Source organism: Hemicordylus capensis, chromosome 3, assembly GCF_027244095.1.
Source record: "Hemicordylus capensis ecotype Gifberg chromosome 3, rHemCap1.1.pri, whole genome shotgun sequence".
Lineage (NCBI taxonomy): Eukaryota > Metazoa > Chordata > Lepidosauria > Squamata > Cordylidae > Hemicordylus > Hemicordylus capensis.
The window spans coordinates 298,255,270-298,274,106 of NC_069659.1; the positions used below are offsets into that span (position 1 = coordinate 298,255,270).

At 44.3% G+C, this 18,837-nt stretch overlaps 1 protein-coding gene across 6 annotated transcripts; it reads left to right on the forward strand.

Moving 5' to 3' along the window:
* The first annotated feature begins 946 nt into the window (after window positions 1–946).
* On the forward strand, window positions 947–14,030 carry SMCO1 (single-pass membrane protein with coiled-coil domains 1). Of its 6 annotated transcripts, none has more exons than XM_053309199.1 (3): window positions 947–1,709; window positions 12,383–12,532; window positions 13,209–14,030. In XM_053309199.1, exons 1-3 carry the CDS (start codon window positions 1,654–1,656, stop codon window positions 13,591–13,593), a joined length of 591 nt encoding a protein of 196 aa, XP_053165174.1. In that variant the 5' UTR covers window positions 947–1,653; the 3' UTR covers window positions 13,594–14,030. The 6 variants fall into 6 exon arrangements, with proteins under 6 accessions (XP_053165174.1, XP_053165179.1, XP_053165175.1 ...); XM_053309204.1 differs by lacking the exon at window positions 947–1,709 and adding an exon at window positions 5,352–5,358; XM_053309200.1 differs by lacking the exon at window positions 947–1,709 and adding an exon at window positions 6,770–6,798.
* Window positions 14,031–18,837: the final 4,807 nt, after the last annotated feature.

Genomic DNA, 18,837 nt, shown 5'->3' on the forward strand with positions numbered 1-18,837 from the left:
CTGATACATTTACAGGCAAAGTACAAAATGCTGGTTATGACCTTTAAAGCCCTGAATGGCTGAGGTCTGGGTGACCTGAGAGCCCCTTTATCTACAAGATTCCCATTGCTCATTAAGATAATCAGGAGGGGTCCATCTTCAGGTGCCACCAGTTCATCTAGTGGCAATCTGGGATTGGGACTTCTCAGTTGTCACCCCTAAGTTGTGGAACATGCTCCCTGTGGATATTTATTTATTTATTTTTACATTTCTATACCGCCTTTCGTTAAAAGAAAACCATTAAAAGATAAAAGATTATCTTCCTTGGAGGTCTTCAGGAGAGCCTTAAAGACCTCTCTTTTTAGTCTGGCTTTTGATGATATTCTGGGGGACAGTTTGAACTTTAATTAGTTTTAATCTGCTTTTAAATGTGTTCTGATTTTAATTGTTTTATTATGTGTGTTTGATTTTAATGTATATCACCCTGAGCCACTTTAGGAAGGGTGATATATAAATTGAATGAATGAATTAGAACCCCACTGAGGCATGAAACAATCCTAAATTGATCCAGGATGGAGTCTTGACACTGTCCCATTTCCTCCACCACCCTGCCCCATTGCTTTGTAATTCATGAAGAGTTCAAAACAACTATAATCTTATTAATTATTCAGCAAACTCTTTTCAAAGATTACTGGCTCATACATGAATTCCCTTAGTTTATTGCCACATGCATTTGGTATGCTTAAACATTATCAACTTGCCCAGGTTCAAAGTCTTCTGTCTGGTTTTGCATTTAATATTTTTGGTGATATTAAAATCATTTATGTAATTTATCCTAAAATCACTCTACTACTTTTGCACATTTTGACAATGTAAGCTTTAAAAAGGCTAATCTTTTTGCCAAGGAAGGGTTGTTCTGGACACCCTTGCCATTAGCAAAGTATAAAAAAGCAACTTGTGTAGTGTCTCTTCAGCTATACACTGATATGATAGGAGGATTGCAATAAGTGGAGAAATGCTGCCTATAACAAAAATATTCTGGGGGACACGACTACAAGTCCTAAGCAGACAACTTCTAAGTTGAAACAGAACTGTTATGAATTCCATGAGATACAAATACAGTTTTAAAAAAAAAATCAGATATGAGCAGGGAATTATCCTTTCTTGCTTGTGGCATGCATATTTGATGGTGGGGAGGATGGCCGTGTATGCACCTCTTGTATCTGATGTGATCCGTGTGTCTTTCTATGGAAGAGGACCTGAGTACATCATAAATGACTACCTGAGAAGAGGTGTACCTAATTTGTTAATGTTATTTTAAAAGACAGACGTACTGCTTAAACTACTGTGTAATTCCTACAGGGCAAAATAATCAGAATCTATATATACATTAATTTGACCACTAGGATTTTAAGTTTATTGTAATTTGTATGAAAGTAGCTCATAATTTCTTTACATAAACTTGTGAAACTGGCACAGCTGGACTCTGCTATAGCTCAATAAATGTGCTTGTGGGCATGTGTTAATAAGCTATACTTGGATGTCCTGGCTATAAAAAGCTTTAAGTGAAAATTGACCTTTGGTAAAGTTGGATCCCTGGTGCACATGGTTTACTGTCTGCTACAAAAGAGAAACAAGCCAGCATTTAATTGTACCCTTTTCATTTAATCTCTAATGAAGATGACCAGAGAGGCTATATCTCTATGTGCTCTGAACAAGACATTAAACAGGTCACAAAGGGGAAATAATAGAAAGATCTGCTTTGCTGGGTGGGACTGTGGGAAGGAATGTATTTGGAGTTTAATGTCTGTAAATTAGATGAGTTTTTTAATGACATTCTTTTCACCCTTTAGATATTATAAATGGAATGAAAATATTAACTAGTTGGAGTACAGATAGGTTGTCTTTATGTTGGAGTACAGCTTATGAGCCACCAGCTGTCCAATTGTTTATATTAGCAGTTTGAGGCTGTGATCCACTGTGTACATACCCTGTTTCCCCGAAAGTAAGACCTAGCAGTAATTTCTGATGTACCGCTAATTGCCCTAGTGTATTTTGGGGGGCTAAAATTAATATAAGACACTGTCTTATTTTCGAGGAAACACGGTACTTGTAGCAAATGTCTACTGACTAAATGTGTCTATTGACTAAATGTGTTTTCAGGATTGAAGTTTGGTGTGCACAATGTGTTACAACTTTCATCTCTCATACCTGCAAATTGTGGTGGCAGCGGCAGCTTCCATTTTATAGGTGCAGAACAGATATTGAGGAAGAAGTGATCATGTCAAGGTCAAAAATGATATTTAATTTGGTTCTTCTAGAATCAAATGCACCTCAGTCACACAGGCATGTTCTCTGTCCTGTGCACAGGTCCTTGTGAGCTTGGAATTCAATACCAAAGCATACTTCTAGAAATTGCCCTAGGAAATTGCTGTCTGCAGTTATCTGATGGTGGCAGCTGCCTTTGAATAGAATAAAAGCCTAATTTTAAGTAATTTGTGGGTACAAAACTTAAGACTTCCCTGGTGGAGTAGAGAAGTAGCTCTTCCCTGGTAGAGTAGTAGAGTAGCTGCTCCTTTAGAAGGAGCTTTCTAGTGTTAAGATTCCTATGGTTTTCTCCCTAGTGTTAAATCTTGTGCATCATAAATGTGTATAGCAATGTATATGCAGTGCATAGAAACTCCTAGCCATTTGTTGCTGTGCAACCCAGTGTTATAGCTTGGAACTTAAGTTTCTTGGAACTGAAGGTGACTTGCTCCCAGGTAAGTGTTTGTAAGTTTGCAGACTTAATATAGTGGGCTCCACTTACATTCTTTGGCTTACATTCACTTGTTCTGTTGCAGTGATGGCAACCATGTAGGTGCTTGCCAAAATCCAGCACAGAGAGGCTTGAGCCTATTGAAATCAATGGGCTTAAGCACACTGTGGCCGATATTCATAGATACTTATGAATTGCTGTAATCTGCAGTTGTTCATACTGAGCAAATGAAAAATGTTCAGTTGTTTACCTCGATCATCTGTTCTCATGCTGTCTGGCTACTGAGTGTTTTTTGGATGAAATATTTATAAAGGGCTCTCTGCTTTTTAAATAAAATCCATGCTCCCTTCCTTCTCCTCTACTATTTATCTAACCAAAGAACAATATTGTACCAGCCTGACCCACACCCGTTACAACAGCCCCCAGAGCTGCTTCCCTCCCCAGTGCAGGAGTGACTAGTAGAGATACTGTGCAAAATTAACATGGTAGCACTTAGGCACCCAGTGTTGAAAGAGGACCCCAGCAGCTGCCAAAAATGCCATGTGGTAATGCTGGCTTGCCTTAATCACCAACTTTAGCAGAGGGAAGAAGGGAGTTTATCATCTACCCTGTGTCACCCTGCCCTGGAAGATGGGGAGTAGAGCTTGTGGTGAGTACCAGCAGCTCCCTCTCGGTTTTCCTGAGGCTCTCTGAGAGCAACATTGCTGCAGACCTTCTTGGTGGCAGAGCTGCAGCTTCCTGGAGGACCCAGAATGCTGACTTGGCAGTCTCTGCTGCGTTCTGCATCATTTTATCCCCCCGCCCCCATATTTTTATACCACCCAAAACTCACAACTCTGGGCAGTTTACAACAAAGCAAACAAACAGAAAAATTAAAACAGTTAAAACAAAAAAAACCCCAAAACAAAGTAAATGATATAGCAAAAATTAAAACACGACAACAATTCAAACAAAACATTTTAAACAATGTTAAAACTATTAAAACAATATTTAGTTAAGCCTGGGTGAATAGATGCGTCTTTAAAGACTTCTTAAAGGTTGTCAGAGATGGGGAGGCTCTTATTTCAGCAGGGAGCGTGTTCCAAAGCTTTGAGGCAGCAGCGGAGAAGGCCCGTCCCCGAGTAGCCACCAAACAAGCCGGTGGCAACTGCAGACAGACCTCTCCTGATGATCTCAGTGGCGGTGGGCTTCATAGCAAAGAAGGCGTTCTTTTAAATACCCAGGGCCCAAGCTGTTTAGGGCTTTAAAGGTTATAACCAGCACCTTGTATTTTGCCCGGAAACTTATTGGCAGTTAGTGTAGATCTTTCAACACAGGAGTGATATGGTCTCTCCTAGATGACCCAGAGACCAATCTGGCTGCCACATTTTGTACCAATTGTAGTTTCCGGACTACATATAAAGGCAGCCCCACACAGAGCGCATTGCAGTAATCCAGTCTGGAGGTTACCAGCATATGTGCCACTGTTCTGAGGTCGTTTATCTCAAGAAATAGACACAGCTGGCGTATCAGCCAAAGATTGATAGAAGGCACCTCTGGCCACTGCCTCAACCTGGGACACCAGGGAGAGGCTCAGACCCAGAAGCACTCCAAGACTGTGTACCTGGCCCTTCTGGGGAAGTGTGATCCCATCCAGAACAGGCAGATCAAAATTACCTCTTGAGTTCCGACCCCGGACAATGAGTACTTCCGTCTTAGCTGGATTCAGTCTCAGTTTGTTATCCCTCATCCAGCCCATCACCGACTCCAGGCAGGCATTTAGGGAGGTTATGCCCTCTTTCGATGATGCTGACATGGAGAAATAGATTTTGGTGTCGTCATCATGCTGATAGCACCCTGTGCCAGATCTGATTATGTCTCCCAGAAGTTTCATGTAGATGTTAACATCGGATACAATATAGAGCCCCGAGGAACACCATACAAAAGTTCATATTTTGAAGAACCACAGTCTCCAAGGGACACCATCTGGAACCTGCCCGAGAGGTAGGAGTGGAACTACTGCAAGGCAGTGCCTCCCACTCGCAACCCCCTCAGATGCTCCAGAAGGATACTATGGAAGGATACTTTAAGCACTCTAAATAGCCTTGAGCAGCAAGCTCTAGGCAGATGGGATCCAGGAAACTGCCAAGTAACCCGCTGGGCCCTAGTCCTGCAAAGCCTCACCACACTACAGCAGCCAGTCTGGGGTGGGGGGGGGGGAGGATAGCAAGCAGGGGGGGCAGAAGGAGAAGCAGACAGGCAGGCACCCAGTCCCTTACCCTGGGGTCTGCCTGGGAGCAGATGTTGTCCCTCCTCTTCTCTCTCCAGCAGGCTTTTCCTGGGCTAGCAATATAAAAGAGCCCTGGGCAGCGAGCTTGACATAGGCTGGGGACCATGAGGGCAAAGGCTCTACTCTGCTTATTGGGAGTAGCTTTAGCTTTTTAATTATGTGCCTGAATGACGATGTGAACGATTTAATTGTGGAAGAAGGGGTTGACTTGGTTTGTATTAGATACATGGATGGGGGAGCTGGGAGAAATTAGTCTTTCCCACCTGAGCATTTAGTGCAGCGTTGTCATAGGCTGGAGGGTCATTGTAATTCTATTAAAAGCTCTATTTTCCTTTCTAGGTTCCCTGTCCAAGTGAGTGCTAATTCAGAGTTCTAGTGCTGGGCTCTTCGGACAGAGTGGGCATTCTGTTAGGGTACTGCCCACCCCGCTGCCCAGCTGTCTCACTGCCTGAGCTCATGGAGGTGGTCTTGGATTTGGTGCTGAGGACTCCCATAATGATTGATCTGAGTGACCTTAACATCCATGTTGAGGCTGCTTTGTCTTGGGCAGCACAGGACTTCATGGCTGCCATGATAACTACAGGTTGCTTACCTGTAACTTTGGTGCTGGCCCAACACATGAATTGGGCACACTCTGGATCTGGTTGTGTTTTTTTTAAAACTGGAGAGGATGATGATTTGAAAGTGGGGGATGTGTCATCTGTGCCCTTCCTTCTGAGGTTTAGATCACAAGAAGTGTGATCACTTCCTTTTGAGGTTTAGAATTTCAGTGGGCACACCACTCTGCAGGAGTGGGGATTGGGGAACCTATTAAAACAGTCCACCCCCAGAGAGTGATGAACTCCAATGGATTTTTGAAGGCTCTGGGGATTTTCTAGCTGGTATGACAGGTGTTCCTGTTGAAAGTCTAGTTGCTCTGTGGAATGGGGAGAGAGCTTGGGTGGTTGACATAAATGAAACAAACTAGGAGATGGCTGGAAAGTAAGTGGAGAAAAAGTCGGGTGAGTCTGAATGAACACAGGTTAAAGCTCACTATCGAACCTGTTCTCTGGCAGTGATTGAACAGAAGTCCACCATTCCCCGTCCACCATTGCATACTGTCCGTGTTATCCAGCAGGGCTTTTCTGCATGGTGCAGGGCCTCCTGAAATCTGGCCCTGGGCAAGATGAGTTAGAATCCTCAGTAGCACACTGTGATGCATTTGCACAGCATGTTGAGGGTAAAGTCACTCACATTTGCCATGAGTTGGACTCTACAGTTGATGCAATGTCATTGGGGAGGTCTCCAGCATATTACCTGTTCCAGTTGTGCTGGAAGAGTTTCAATTCTTGGTGTCCAAGGATGTAGACAAGGTGTTCAGTCAAGTTTGGCCGATCATGTGCTCGCTTGACCCTTGCCCTTCGTGGCTTATTAAAGCTAGTAGGGAGATATTTTTTTATCTGGGTCCAGCAGGTTCTAAATACCTCATTGAGAAGGGAGTGGTCCCAGCTCTGTTGAAGGAAGCTATTGTTCAACCACTCCTAAAGAAACCTCAGCTGCTTATGGAACAGCCTTCCCAGTGAGGTTTGCCGGGCATCATCACTTTGTGCTTTTAGATGCCAGGTAGAGACCTTTCTATTCACTCAGGCCTCTTAAATTTGATTTAAAAAACTGACTTTAAAACAGTTTTGAAATTGTTTTGTACTATGTTTTTAATCTGCTTTCTAGTAGGCTTATGAAATCACCCGGCTGTCCGTGTGTGGGTCCCGCACTATCAACTTGGCAACACCTGGACCAATATGAACCAAATTGGGTACAGTTGTAGGGATTCATAGGGATGCCCCAATGGTGTAGTTTGTGGTGCCATCCAGCCCAATTCAAGATGGCAGGTGCATAAACATTTGAGGCGCAAATGGGCTAACACATGAACCGCCTAACAGATTTGAACCAAATTTGCTACAGCTGTAGGGGAACATGGGAAAATCTCAGTGGCATTGTTTGTGAGGATGTCATCCACCCTGATCCAAGATGACGGATGCATGAACATTTGAGGTGCGAGAAAGCTAACTTGTGGACTTCGTTTTGAACCAAATGGTTCAACCAAATTTGAACCAATTCCAGTTGTAGAGATGGTGAGCCGGGTCTCACCATCTGTGAGACCTGGTTTTGCAGTGTGAGCGGGAAGAGTGGGCTGAGCTCGCTCTCCCAGCTCACAAGCAGAGAAGGAGCCCTGGGCGGCTGGATCGGCCGCCCACACGATTGCCGGCTCCGTGACGGAGCCGGCAGGGGCTGGGGGGAGCGGGGGCCAATCAGCCCCCGCAAGCTCCAGCATGCCCTGTGTGAGCATGCCTCCCCTCCAGGGGTCTCCTCATGAGTAAGAGTGGCGCGGAACCGCGGCTACTCACGATTATTAAAACCAGGTTTGTGGAGCGCTCGCTCTGCAAACCTGGTTTTAGGGCAGGGGCACTTCAGAGGGTGACCCGCTTGTGAACCACCAGGCTCACAGCTGAGCCCGGTGGTTCTTACAATCGGGAAAAATTGGGCTAGGCTTTCCTAGCCCAATTTTTCCCAATCGTAAGAATACCACCCAGTGAAAGGAAAGTAAGCAGATTCGTTCTTACTGGAACAACTTTGTGCTAACTTAATCCCTGCTAACCTGGCAAACCCCTGCTAACTTGGCAAAGAGGCACCTTTTAATATGATGATTCTCTTTATTTAGAGGGGAAAGTAAATGGCCCTATCCACTCCAGCACAGTACCTCCAGTGACTGTTGCTGGTGTCTGTCTTATGTTTCTTTTTAGATTATGAGCCCTTTGGGGACAGGGATCCATCTTATTTATTTGTTGTTTCTCTGCATAAACCGCCCTGAGCCATTTTTGGAAGGGCGGTATAGAAATCGAATTATTATTATTACTAGTATTTTGAAGCCCGTTATAATAACGGGCGCTAGCCTTTTCCTCTCCCTTTTTTTTTTTTTTTAAGTATTGCCGCCGCCGTTGCCGCCGAAGTCCCACCCTCTCTCCCTCCCTCCCAACTTCCGAAACCACCTTACCCCGGCCCGTGACAGTTGAGGAAAGGAAGAGCTCAATTGAAGAGGGAAAGAGGAGCTCGCAAGCAGTGCTCCTCCCTCTACAAAGGCTCTGCCTGAACTGGCGCTTTAGGCGGAAAGGACGCAAGAGGCGTCCTTTCCGCCCCAAGCGCCAGTTCGGAAAGAGGCTTTGTAGAGGGAGGAGCACTGCTTGCGAGCTCCTCTTTCCCTCTTCAATTGAGCTCTTCCTTTCCTCAACTGTCACGGGCCGGGGTAAGGTGGTTTCGGAAGTTGGGAGGGAGGGAGGGAGGGTGGGACTTCGGCAGCGGCAGCATTTTCGTCTCCCTGGGCCGGTCTGGACCCCCGCCGCCATTCCCCCTCCCGCCACCCACCACGGCCCGCGTCTCCGGCCGGGCCAGCCACCCAGGGCTCTGGCGGGCCTGCCACCCGCCGCGGCCCGCGGCTCTGGCCGGGCCCTCCGCTGCCCGGGCCCATTCCTGTCTTCCTGGGGCGGCTCTTTCTGGCCACCCAAGATGTTTGGTGGCTCCTGGCGCTCGGTCCTTTGCCGCCGCTAATGGCCAAGGCGGCGGCTCTGCCGCCGCCTCAGCCAGTCTCTCCCTCCTCCGCAGTCCTGGCTTCTTCGGGGCGGCCGTTTGTGGCCGCCCAACATGGCCGCCGGGTGCTGGCGGTCGTGTCTCTCTTGGACTGTTCTGAGCATACTCAGAACAGTTGAGGCACGAACGCACGCTTGGTGTCCGTCCACGGACGGACACCAAGCGTTTTATTAGAGAGGATTATTATTATTATTATTATTATTATTAATAATAACTTGTTAACATGTTGTGACTTCATGTGCGTTTTTATTGAACGTTCTAAAGCTGTGTGGTGAGCCGTCCAGAGAACAATTTGTTATGGGGCAGCTAATAAAGTGAATCATCATTATCATCCCTCTCTTTCCCTCCACAGTAAGTTGGTTCACACAACAATTAAAATCAGGGTAGGAGCTGGATTACCCTGCTTTGTATGATTGTGAGAATCCTTGCAAGTTCCTCCAGCCCAGGTTACCCAAAGCAGGCTAACCTAACTTTTACACCCTGCTCTTGAACAAGATAGGAGGAGAGGAGAGCTTTCCTACACTGCTTTTCTAGTTGTATAGATCCACATACCTTTTCTACCTAGCCATTGGGACCCAGCAGGCCTGGAAACAATAGAGAACTGTGACTACAGCTGCTGACACCCATGGATGTGCCACTCTTCAAACCACACTCTCTGATCCTGTTGCTGTAGCAACTTCAGGAGGTCTGGGTCTGCCTGCCTCCTGCTCTTTTGTAGCTAGTCAGAGGGCAGCCACAGACATTATGAGGTTTCCCAGTATATAGGCAGAGCAAAGCATGCTCGGAATGCCTATTAGGTCTTTGGAGGACTTCACATTCATGAAGCTCCTGATTTCAGCAACAGATGCCTCACCTGGCTTAATTGTGCGTTTCTTGCATTTGCTAACCCAGACAGAGGTTTTGATCATGTACTGCCAGGGGTAGGAGTTCTCACCACCACCACCACCACCTTATATACTGCTTTTCAACAAAGGTTTTCAAAGCAGTTTACATAGAGAAAAATAACAAATAAGATGGCTCCCTGTCCCCAAAGTGCTCACAATCACTCCAGTCCACACACTAATGGTCACGAACAGGCCTAGAGGTATCTCTTAAGGAGCTGGCCTTCATCAACCTTTCTCTCTCTTCAGGCTCTTTCGCCACTGCATTCAAACATGCCACTGTCTCCACAGTTTTTATTTTAAAAATACCCTTTGCTTTATCATTTCTCATCCTCTGGCCAGTCCTGCTGCTGCTTTTTGCCAACATACTCATGAAGTGTTCGCCTCCCACCTGACTTCTGACTTCTACACTACTGAAGCTGCCCTTGCTCATAGGACCAGTTTGGATTATACTTCCTCAGCCCATGCAATTAAAAGGGGTCAGGTCAAAAGTGCACCCATAGTGATGTCCTTCATGGATATCCCAGTGCCCTGCTGCCACATCTCTTTAGCATGGAGAGGAGGGAACTGTTCATATGAATAGCAGTTATAATATTTGGGTTGCATGCTGTTAGGAAGAACAGCCCCTGACACACACATGTTAAAGGGATGTGCTGGGAGGGCATCAGAATGTCCACAAAAGACATCATGACAGGCACACTGTCACTGTCAGCATGTCCCCCTTTTAACTGCATGTGTTGGGGAAGTATTGTCTGAACCGGTCCACAGATGATCTCCTCACTAAAGTAAAGGTAAAGTGTGCTCTTGAGTCAGTGTCAACTCCAGGTGACCACAGAGCCTTGTGGTTGTCTTTGGTAGAATACAGGAGAGGTTTATCATTGCCTCCTCCCATGCAGCATGAGATTATGCCTTTCAGCATCTTCCTATATTGCTGCTGCCCGTTATAAGTGTTTCAGCAGGGATTCAAACTGGCAACCTTTGGCTTGCTAGTCAAGTCATTTCCCTGCTGCGCCATTAGGTGGTTTGATCTCACTACCAGATCCAAATGTGTCTATTCTGTCTTCAGCATCGGCTTCTCTGTTGCCTCTGACACTACAATCTCAAGTCCTTCCATTTTTGTCCAAAACTCTTTTCCAAAACTTCTTGTTTTGACCATGTGATGCCACATCTCAGATGCCTTCTCTGGTTCATCATCCCCTTCTTTATCTAGCACAAGCCCCCTCTTACTCTTAAAACTATCCACAGCTTTGCCCCACACTATCTTTCTTTCATGATATTCCCATCTGTGACCTCTGTACCTCTGGCACCCTCAGATGACCAAAGGTCTCCTTTAAATGTCTTAACTGTTCCTTGCAAGTCCCTATATGTTCAAGGGGGACATTAATATAAGAACAGCCCTGCTAGATCAGGCAATGGCCCATCTAGTCCAGCATCCCGTTTCACACAGTGGTCCACCAGATGCTGCTGGAAGCCTACAGGCGGGAGTTGAGGGCATGCCCTTTCTCCTGCTGCTACTGATATTCAGAGGCATCCTGCCTTTGAGGCTGGAGGTGGCCTTTAGCCCTCAGACTAGTAGCCACTGATAGACCTCTCCTCCATGAAGTTATCCAGCCCCCCCTTAAAGCTATCCAGGTTGTTGGCTGTCACCACATCTTGTGGCAGAGAATTCCACAAGTTGATTATGCGTTGTGTGAAAAAGTACTTCTGTTTGTTGGTCCCAAATATCGTGGCAATCAATTTCATGGGATGACCCCTGGTTCTAGTGTTATGTGAGAGGGAGAAATTTTTCTCTCTATCCACTTTCTCCACACCATACATGATTTTATAGACCTCTATCATGTCTCCCCACAGTTGTCTTTTTTCTAAACTAAAAAGCCCCAGGTGTTGTAGTCTTGTTTCATAAGGAAGGTGCTCTAGGGCCCTGATCATCTTGGTTGCCCTCTTCTGCACCTTTTCCAGTTCTACAATGTCCTTTTTTAGATGTGGTGACCAGAATTAAACACAATATTCCAAATGTGGCCACACCATCTTTTTGTATAAGGGCATTATAATATTAGCAGTTTTATTTTCAATTCCCTTCCTAATGATCCCTATCATGGAATTGGCCTTTTTTACAGCTGTTGCCCATTTAGTTGACATTTTCAACGTGTTGTCCACCACGACTCTGAGATCCCTCTCCTGGTCAGTCACCAACAGCTCAAATCCCATCAGCGTATACTTTAAGGTGGGGTTTTTTGTCCCAATGTGCATCACATTACATTTGCCAACATTGAACCACATTTGCCATTTTGTCACCCACTTAACCAGTTTGGAGAGATCCTTTTGAAGCTCCTCACAATCTGTTTTGGATTTCATTACCCTAAATAGTTTGGTATCATTTGTACATTTGGCCACCTCACTGCTTATACACATGTTCCACATGTGTGTGGTGCCACCTCTCTCGCTTCCTTAAAACCCACCTCTTCCATTGGTTCTCTGGCATTTCCTTCTTATTCTCAGCTATAACCAAGCTTTAAGTGTCGTACCATTTGCTCACATTATTCTCTCTGTAACATCATCTCTCCCACACACTCTCTGTTGTTTTTCCACTATCTGTTGTAGGTTTTAAACTCAATGAGCAGAGCCATTAAGATGGCTTTTTGCAGGGGCAGAAATTCACAAGTATAAGTACTAGAGCATACCAGGTTTTAGCTGCATGCACAACATAAAGGAGGTATAAACTGCCAAAGTCAAATGTTAATGAAATCCACCAAGTAATTACATTAACCTGTGGTTAAGATTCTTAAGACAGAGTGGAGGAACTATGACGAAATATGTGCAAGAGACACGGAACCTCCTGTTTCTCACTTACTCTGGCTTTTTAATTCTTAACAGGGTGGAGAACAAATTGCAAACTATAGAGGCTCAATTCACTGTGCTAGATTCCAGCATGCAAAAATTATTGAAGAAGTTTGAGTTTCAGAGTACAGCACTGGAAGATCAGGTGGGACAGGATGAAATGTGGGCATCACTGCTAGAAGAAAGGTGAGAAATTGAAATGAAAAGCTGTACAAAGTTCTATTCATCTTCTGGTGATATTATCTTTGTTATGATGATTGCCTGATAATGGTATCACAGAGAACAGTTGGCAGTCGTCATTGTGCCTTTGTATTAACAATGAGTTCGTTGTGATCATCATTTGATAGTCTACCACCACACTGTCAGAACATGAACATGTAGTGATTTTAAATGCTTGAAACAAAACCTTTAAAGAAGGCTAGAGGGATTTTTCTGCTAAACAATTTAATTAAGCATCCTTGACTCAGTCTTGGAATTAAAAGCAGTCCTAACCTTTCACTTATTTATGCCATACTGTTTTACGCGAAAATGCTGCTTTATGTAAATTTTTAATTCTGCTGGGAATTAATTCATGGTAAGCCTGAAGTAGCCATGTTTGTGATATTTACAGATCAATCCTAAAATGTTTGGACTGAATGGGACCTGCAGCCAAATAGTATATACATTTTAAACTAAAATACTGTCTTAAAGAAGAATGGTGGGATGTACACTTTAAAAACAAAATAATAATAAATCTTAGTAAACATGCTTAGGATCATAGCTTTAGAAACCCAACATGCTGTCACCTGAATGGGAATGAAAGTTGAGCCTGTTGACATTTTGCTATTTGAGAAGTAGATTATATTTCACCTCTTGTTTGCAGATTCACTTCCATAGAGGTAAACCTTTTCTACAGCTACATCTGTGAAACTATTAATTGCTTGCATTCTCAAGTGGTACAGAAGTTACCAGATCTGGCAGGAGCCCTTTGTACTCTTTCATCCATCCTGAGGAGGAAAGGTAAAAACCAGAGAATTAGGTCAGCATGGGAATCAGCACTGGATGTGCTAGGATTTCAAGAAGCAGATATTAAAGCACTCTGTGCCTTTTTCATGATACATAGCTATGATGCATGCTACTATCCTGCTAATCAAAGGCAAAATTACACCAGTGACATCAGCTCTGTCATAAACAAAGCGGTGAAGAACCAACTCTTTAAACACAGCCTGCTCTGTGCAGTTTGTGTGGTGGAAAATAGGAAAGCTTGAAGATGTGGAGAATGGAAAAGTTTGAAGATAATGATTTTCCTTCAGAAAGGAAGTGTTTGTCTAAAACTACTTATCAATGGGAAGTTCTTGGTTCTACTCTCACTTCAGTCCTGAACTCATTGTGTAGCTTTATGCATGACTGCCTCTCAACCTTCATCCATGTCTGTTATTTGGGGAAAGTAGTACTGGTCTACCTATCTTACAGAATTGTTTAGATTTTGAAGATAATGTATAAGAGGGACTTTGAGCACTCTCAAGTTCAGCATATTCCCTGATGACTGTTTTGTATTGTTTTGGGTGTTTGAATATATTGTGTTTATTACCTTGTTATTGTTTGTTTTGAGAGAAAAGTGGGGTAAACAGTTTGAAAATAAAAATATTTAATCAATGCTAAATATTATGATCCTATTCTGTACATAAAGCTTCTTAAAATCCTCTGTTGTTGTTGTTGTTGTTGTTGTTGTAACAAGACAGATGTACTCCCATTATCTGCTGAAGACCCTTGCAAGGGTTTTCATGCTCAAGTTACATGATGGTCAGAGAAGATTGCATACATTAATCATACATTTGTGTTGGTGCAAGGGATGGAGTTCACACGGTTGCACTGTTCCCTCTGGGAATCCCTGTTGGAGGGAACACTGCATGGCTGGATTTTCAACTTGTTTTATCAGGTAGAGGCTGTACATCATTCCTCAGTTGTGGATAAGATTTTGTGGTACAGACCTCTCCAATAAAATCTATCTGATGGAGTAAGCTCTGACATGTTTGTATCTATCATGCATATTCAGAGGCTGGCCTTCAGAGTGTAATCAAATAAGGCTATCTTAGAACAAAGTTCCCATGCTCTGTTGGCTACAAGCCAGCACATTTGGTCTATGCTCAGCCTCCAAACAGACCACATTCACAACCCAATGAAATCACAGATCTATCTAGAACCACGTGACTCTACAAGTTTTATTTATTTATTTATTTATTTATTTACAGGGCTGGCTCTAGGGGATCTGGCGCCCAGATGCAACATCCTGTTGAGCGCCCTTAGTTATCGTGAAAAATAAACAATTGAAATACAATTAGTGTGTATTCAAAATTTAATACACAAAGATTTTATGTAATTATGTACATAACATTGTATATAATATAATTATGTCTATAATATATCTGGACTTTGAAGAAGCAAGATAGAAAAAGCATCGACACTTTTGAACTTTGGTCCTGGAGAAGACTTTTAAGGATACCATGGACAGCCAGGAAAACAAACAAATGGATCAGGTTGGGATAATTATACTGGATATGGTTGGGATAATTATACTAAGGTTTCAACCTTAGCTGAAGTAAACTTAGTTGAGTAAATGTCAGACTGCTAATTGTTTACACTGATATAATATGCTGAGGCAGGCGGCTCCTCCCTCAAGAGCAGGGAAAGGGTAACCTGTTTCCCACTCCTTTCAGGGCGCAGCTCCTCCACAGCTTTTCACCCTGTCTGATATCATATGCTCAAGCAGCTCCGTCCTCCCTCAAGAGCAGGAAAGGGGGACTGGTTGGACCCGCACGCAGGAAAACAACACAGGCTAGAGAATTGGTTTGGTTGGTTGCTGCTGCTTGTTGTTTAAACCTTTTCCCCCCGAATGCCCGCAACAAGCTCAGAGGGGAGTCACAGCAAGCACAGCGCCTGGAGCGCGGGAAGACGAAGGAGGAGCCAGCGGGAGATGGTTGGGATGCTGCACACAGGCGCCAGGCAGGTCCACATGATGCACAGTAACAGCGGTGCCAGCAGCAGCACGCGATCGGGTTGGAGCAGAGGGACCAGGGCCGGACTAGGGGCACTGAGAGGGCGGGGGGGGTGTATGTGGGGAGGGCGCCAGGTTTTCAGCAGAATGGGTGGGTTTCACAGTACTTCTTTTGTTTCGTTTAATAATTCCCCCCCCCGTTAACTGTTGATATCTAAACTCTGTTTTCTGTTGTTGTTATTTACATTTTATATCCCACTCTTCCTCCAAGGAGCCCAGAGCGGTGTACTACATACGTAGGTTCCTCCTCATAACAACACTGTGAAGTAGGTTAGGCTGAGAGAGAAGTGACTGGCCCAGAGTCACCCAGCTACTATCATGGCTGAATGAGGATTTGAACTTGGGTCTCCCCAGTCCTAGTCCAGCACTCTAACCACTACACCACGCTGGCTCTGTTACTTATAGGTTACTATAAATACTTCAAATGGAGTATCACTTGTAACTATTAAGAAAGCACAATTCTATGCTAATAAAATAGTTTATATGTGTTCCTATGTAGCCCAGTTCCTGCAAGATAGTTAGAAACTGAAGTGGATGGCATCTTAATTCACTCTATAAGTCACTTGATAATCTTCCCTTCAGTCCTACAATAGCATTGTTTTAAGTTCTCTCTCCCCACCAGTTTCTGTGAGATGCCTGCCCTCCCACCAGCATTCCATCTAACTCTTACCATCAGTGAGCAGAAAGAGTTTTGTTCTGGGCAGCACTCTCAAGGCAGTGTGTGCACATCACTCTCTTTCTCTCTCTCACACACATTTAAGGGCCTGTGATGGGGGTTTCAGGCAGATTGGGTGGAAGATACTGCATGGGACGGAAGTCTTAGGAAGAAGGCTGAAGATGGAGTCAGAGCTGAAGGAGGAAGGGCAGGCAAAGAGCTAAGGTGCCTGTTCCCTTTCAGGAAGTCAGTTTACCAGGGAAGAGAGTCATTGCTGGCTAGATACTGATGACCTGGGGTATGGCTACCCAGTTTTAATAGTTTGATTTTAATTGTTAATTTGTTTTAATTGTTTATCATGTTGTGAACCGCCCTGAGCCATTTTGGAAGGGTGGTATATAAATCTAATAATAAATAAATAAATAAAATAAAATAAAGAGAGACCAGATTGAGGACTGCAAGAATTCAAGCAAGCCATCAGGGAACAGCAGCCAAGCCTGTTTGAAAAATTCGAGGCTGAAGAATCCATCCCAGCTGTCAGAAGGCAGGCCTGGCTTAGAACCGTCCAAGGTGTGTGGCATTTAAAGAGATAGGCACACCTTTGTCATCAGCTTCTGTGATTGTTTGCCACTTGAAAGGACAATTAGGGGGAACTGATGGAAATGTCTGTTACAGATTCAAACTGATACAATAGGAGGAGAGCTGGTCTTGTGCTGGCAAGCATGACTTGTCCCCTTAGCTAAGCAGGCTCTGCCCTAGTTGCATATGAATGGGACACTTGATGTGTGAGCACTGGAAGAGATTCCCCTCAGGGGATGAAGCTGCTCTGGGAAGAGCAGAAGGTTTCAAGTTCTCTCCCTGGCAGCATCTCCAAAGATAGGACAAGATTTTTTTTGGGGGGGGGGGGGGATAGGATAAGATTTTTTTTAATTGAACCAACAAACTACCAAAGCATACAGTACGTTGCCCAAAGATAGGGCTGAGAGAGATTCCTGCGTGCAACCTTAGAGAAGCTGCTGCCAGTCTGTGAAGACAATACTGAGCTAGATAGACCAATTGTCTCACTCAGTATATGGCAGCTTCCTATGTTCCTACCTGCAAATAATGCACCATGCACAGTGTGGCACACAAAAACATTATATCTCACCTCCAGCCCCCCACATCTGGCTCTGACTTTACAAGAAGTAAGGTCTCCAAGATAGCTGAGAAGAGATAAGTATCTGCCTCTCAAGCTATATTATTTATGGCATATAGAAGAACAGGTTCATTTCTCATGGGGTTATGAAATCTCATGGCTCCTTTGTCCCTTACAGATTATTATTACATTTATATCGTGCTCTTTCTCCAAGGAGCCCAGAGCAGTGTACTACATACTTGAGTTTCTCTTTCACAACAACCCTGTGAAGTAGGTTAGGCTGAGAGAGAAGTGACTGGCCCAGAGTCACCCAGCTAGTTTCATGGCTGAATGGGGATTTGAACTTGGGTCTCCCCAGTCCTAGTCCAGCACTCTAACCACTACACCACATTTATACACATGCTACATGGAAGATGCTAAAAGGCATCATCTCATACTGTGTGGGAGATGGCAATGGTAAACCCCTCGTGTATTCTACCTAAGACAACCACATGGCTCTGTGGTCACCAGGAGTAGCCACCAACTCAATAGCACACTTTACCTTTTCATGTCCAGAACTGAATGAGGAGTGAGTGTGAGTGTGTGTGAGAGAGAGAGATTGAGAGAGAGATCCGTATGTATATTCTTTAAACTAAGGTGTAACATATAAGTAAGGTATTCATTTCACAGCAATTCACTGGCCAGCATGAACAACCACCTTCACAAAATCCTTTTTACTCCCCTCTATCTCATCATTGAAACTTACACAAGATCACACACAGGCTTTTTTCTTTGTGCCAATTAATCTCAGTTTTGTGCATACATTCATGATTAAACAGGCAAAACACTCAAGTAGTCCTTGTTCCTTATATTCACCCTTTTAAAAATAGTCCCTACCTATGCCTGTAAATTCTACTCAATTAACTCAAAATAATCATACTGAAAATTAAATTGAACATTATACTGCATTAAGCAACTACAACATACTGCATTTTTGCATTTTTGCCCTGGATTCTACAGGCACTGCATGTTTTGCATTCAATACTCTGTCATCCCCAGAATCACAGACACAGAGTGATTTCATGCCTGATATCTCCCCATTTCACAAAACATCCCCCATATACACCCCTCCATTTTTGCTTACTGTTTTTGAAATATGAATGATAAAGGATGCTTCCTCTTTAAAATGAGACTGTGCCTGTGGTCTTGCTCCCCATGTCTCCTTTCTCTTCACTCTGATCTGAAGAGCCTCACACATGAGGTGAGGAGTGACTATGTGCATGTACAGAGAGTCTAGCCCAGAGAGCAAGTGAGGGGAGGAGGAGAGCCTCTTTCTACCTGGCTCTGGTCAAGTTTGTTTGAGAGTCCCTTTGCAAAACAAAAAGAGTCCCTTTGTTCTGACTTGATGACTTGTTGACTCAGACTGAGCCTCTGCTGGCAGCTGGGAGAACAAAGGGAAGCCCGAGTCCACCCCCCCACCTCTGGAGTCTGTCTTTGCAATCCACTTCTGCAGATTCCCTGCTCTGAAAGAGACAGAAAAGCCTGTTGCTTTTCTTCAAGTTCCATCGGCACCTTCCCAGTGGGTGGTGCTCTGCGCCTCCCACAGCAAGCTGCGCCCAGATGCAACGCATCTCTTGCTTACTCGCAAGAGCCAAAACTGATTATTTACATTTGATATCCCGCTCTTC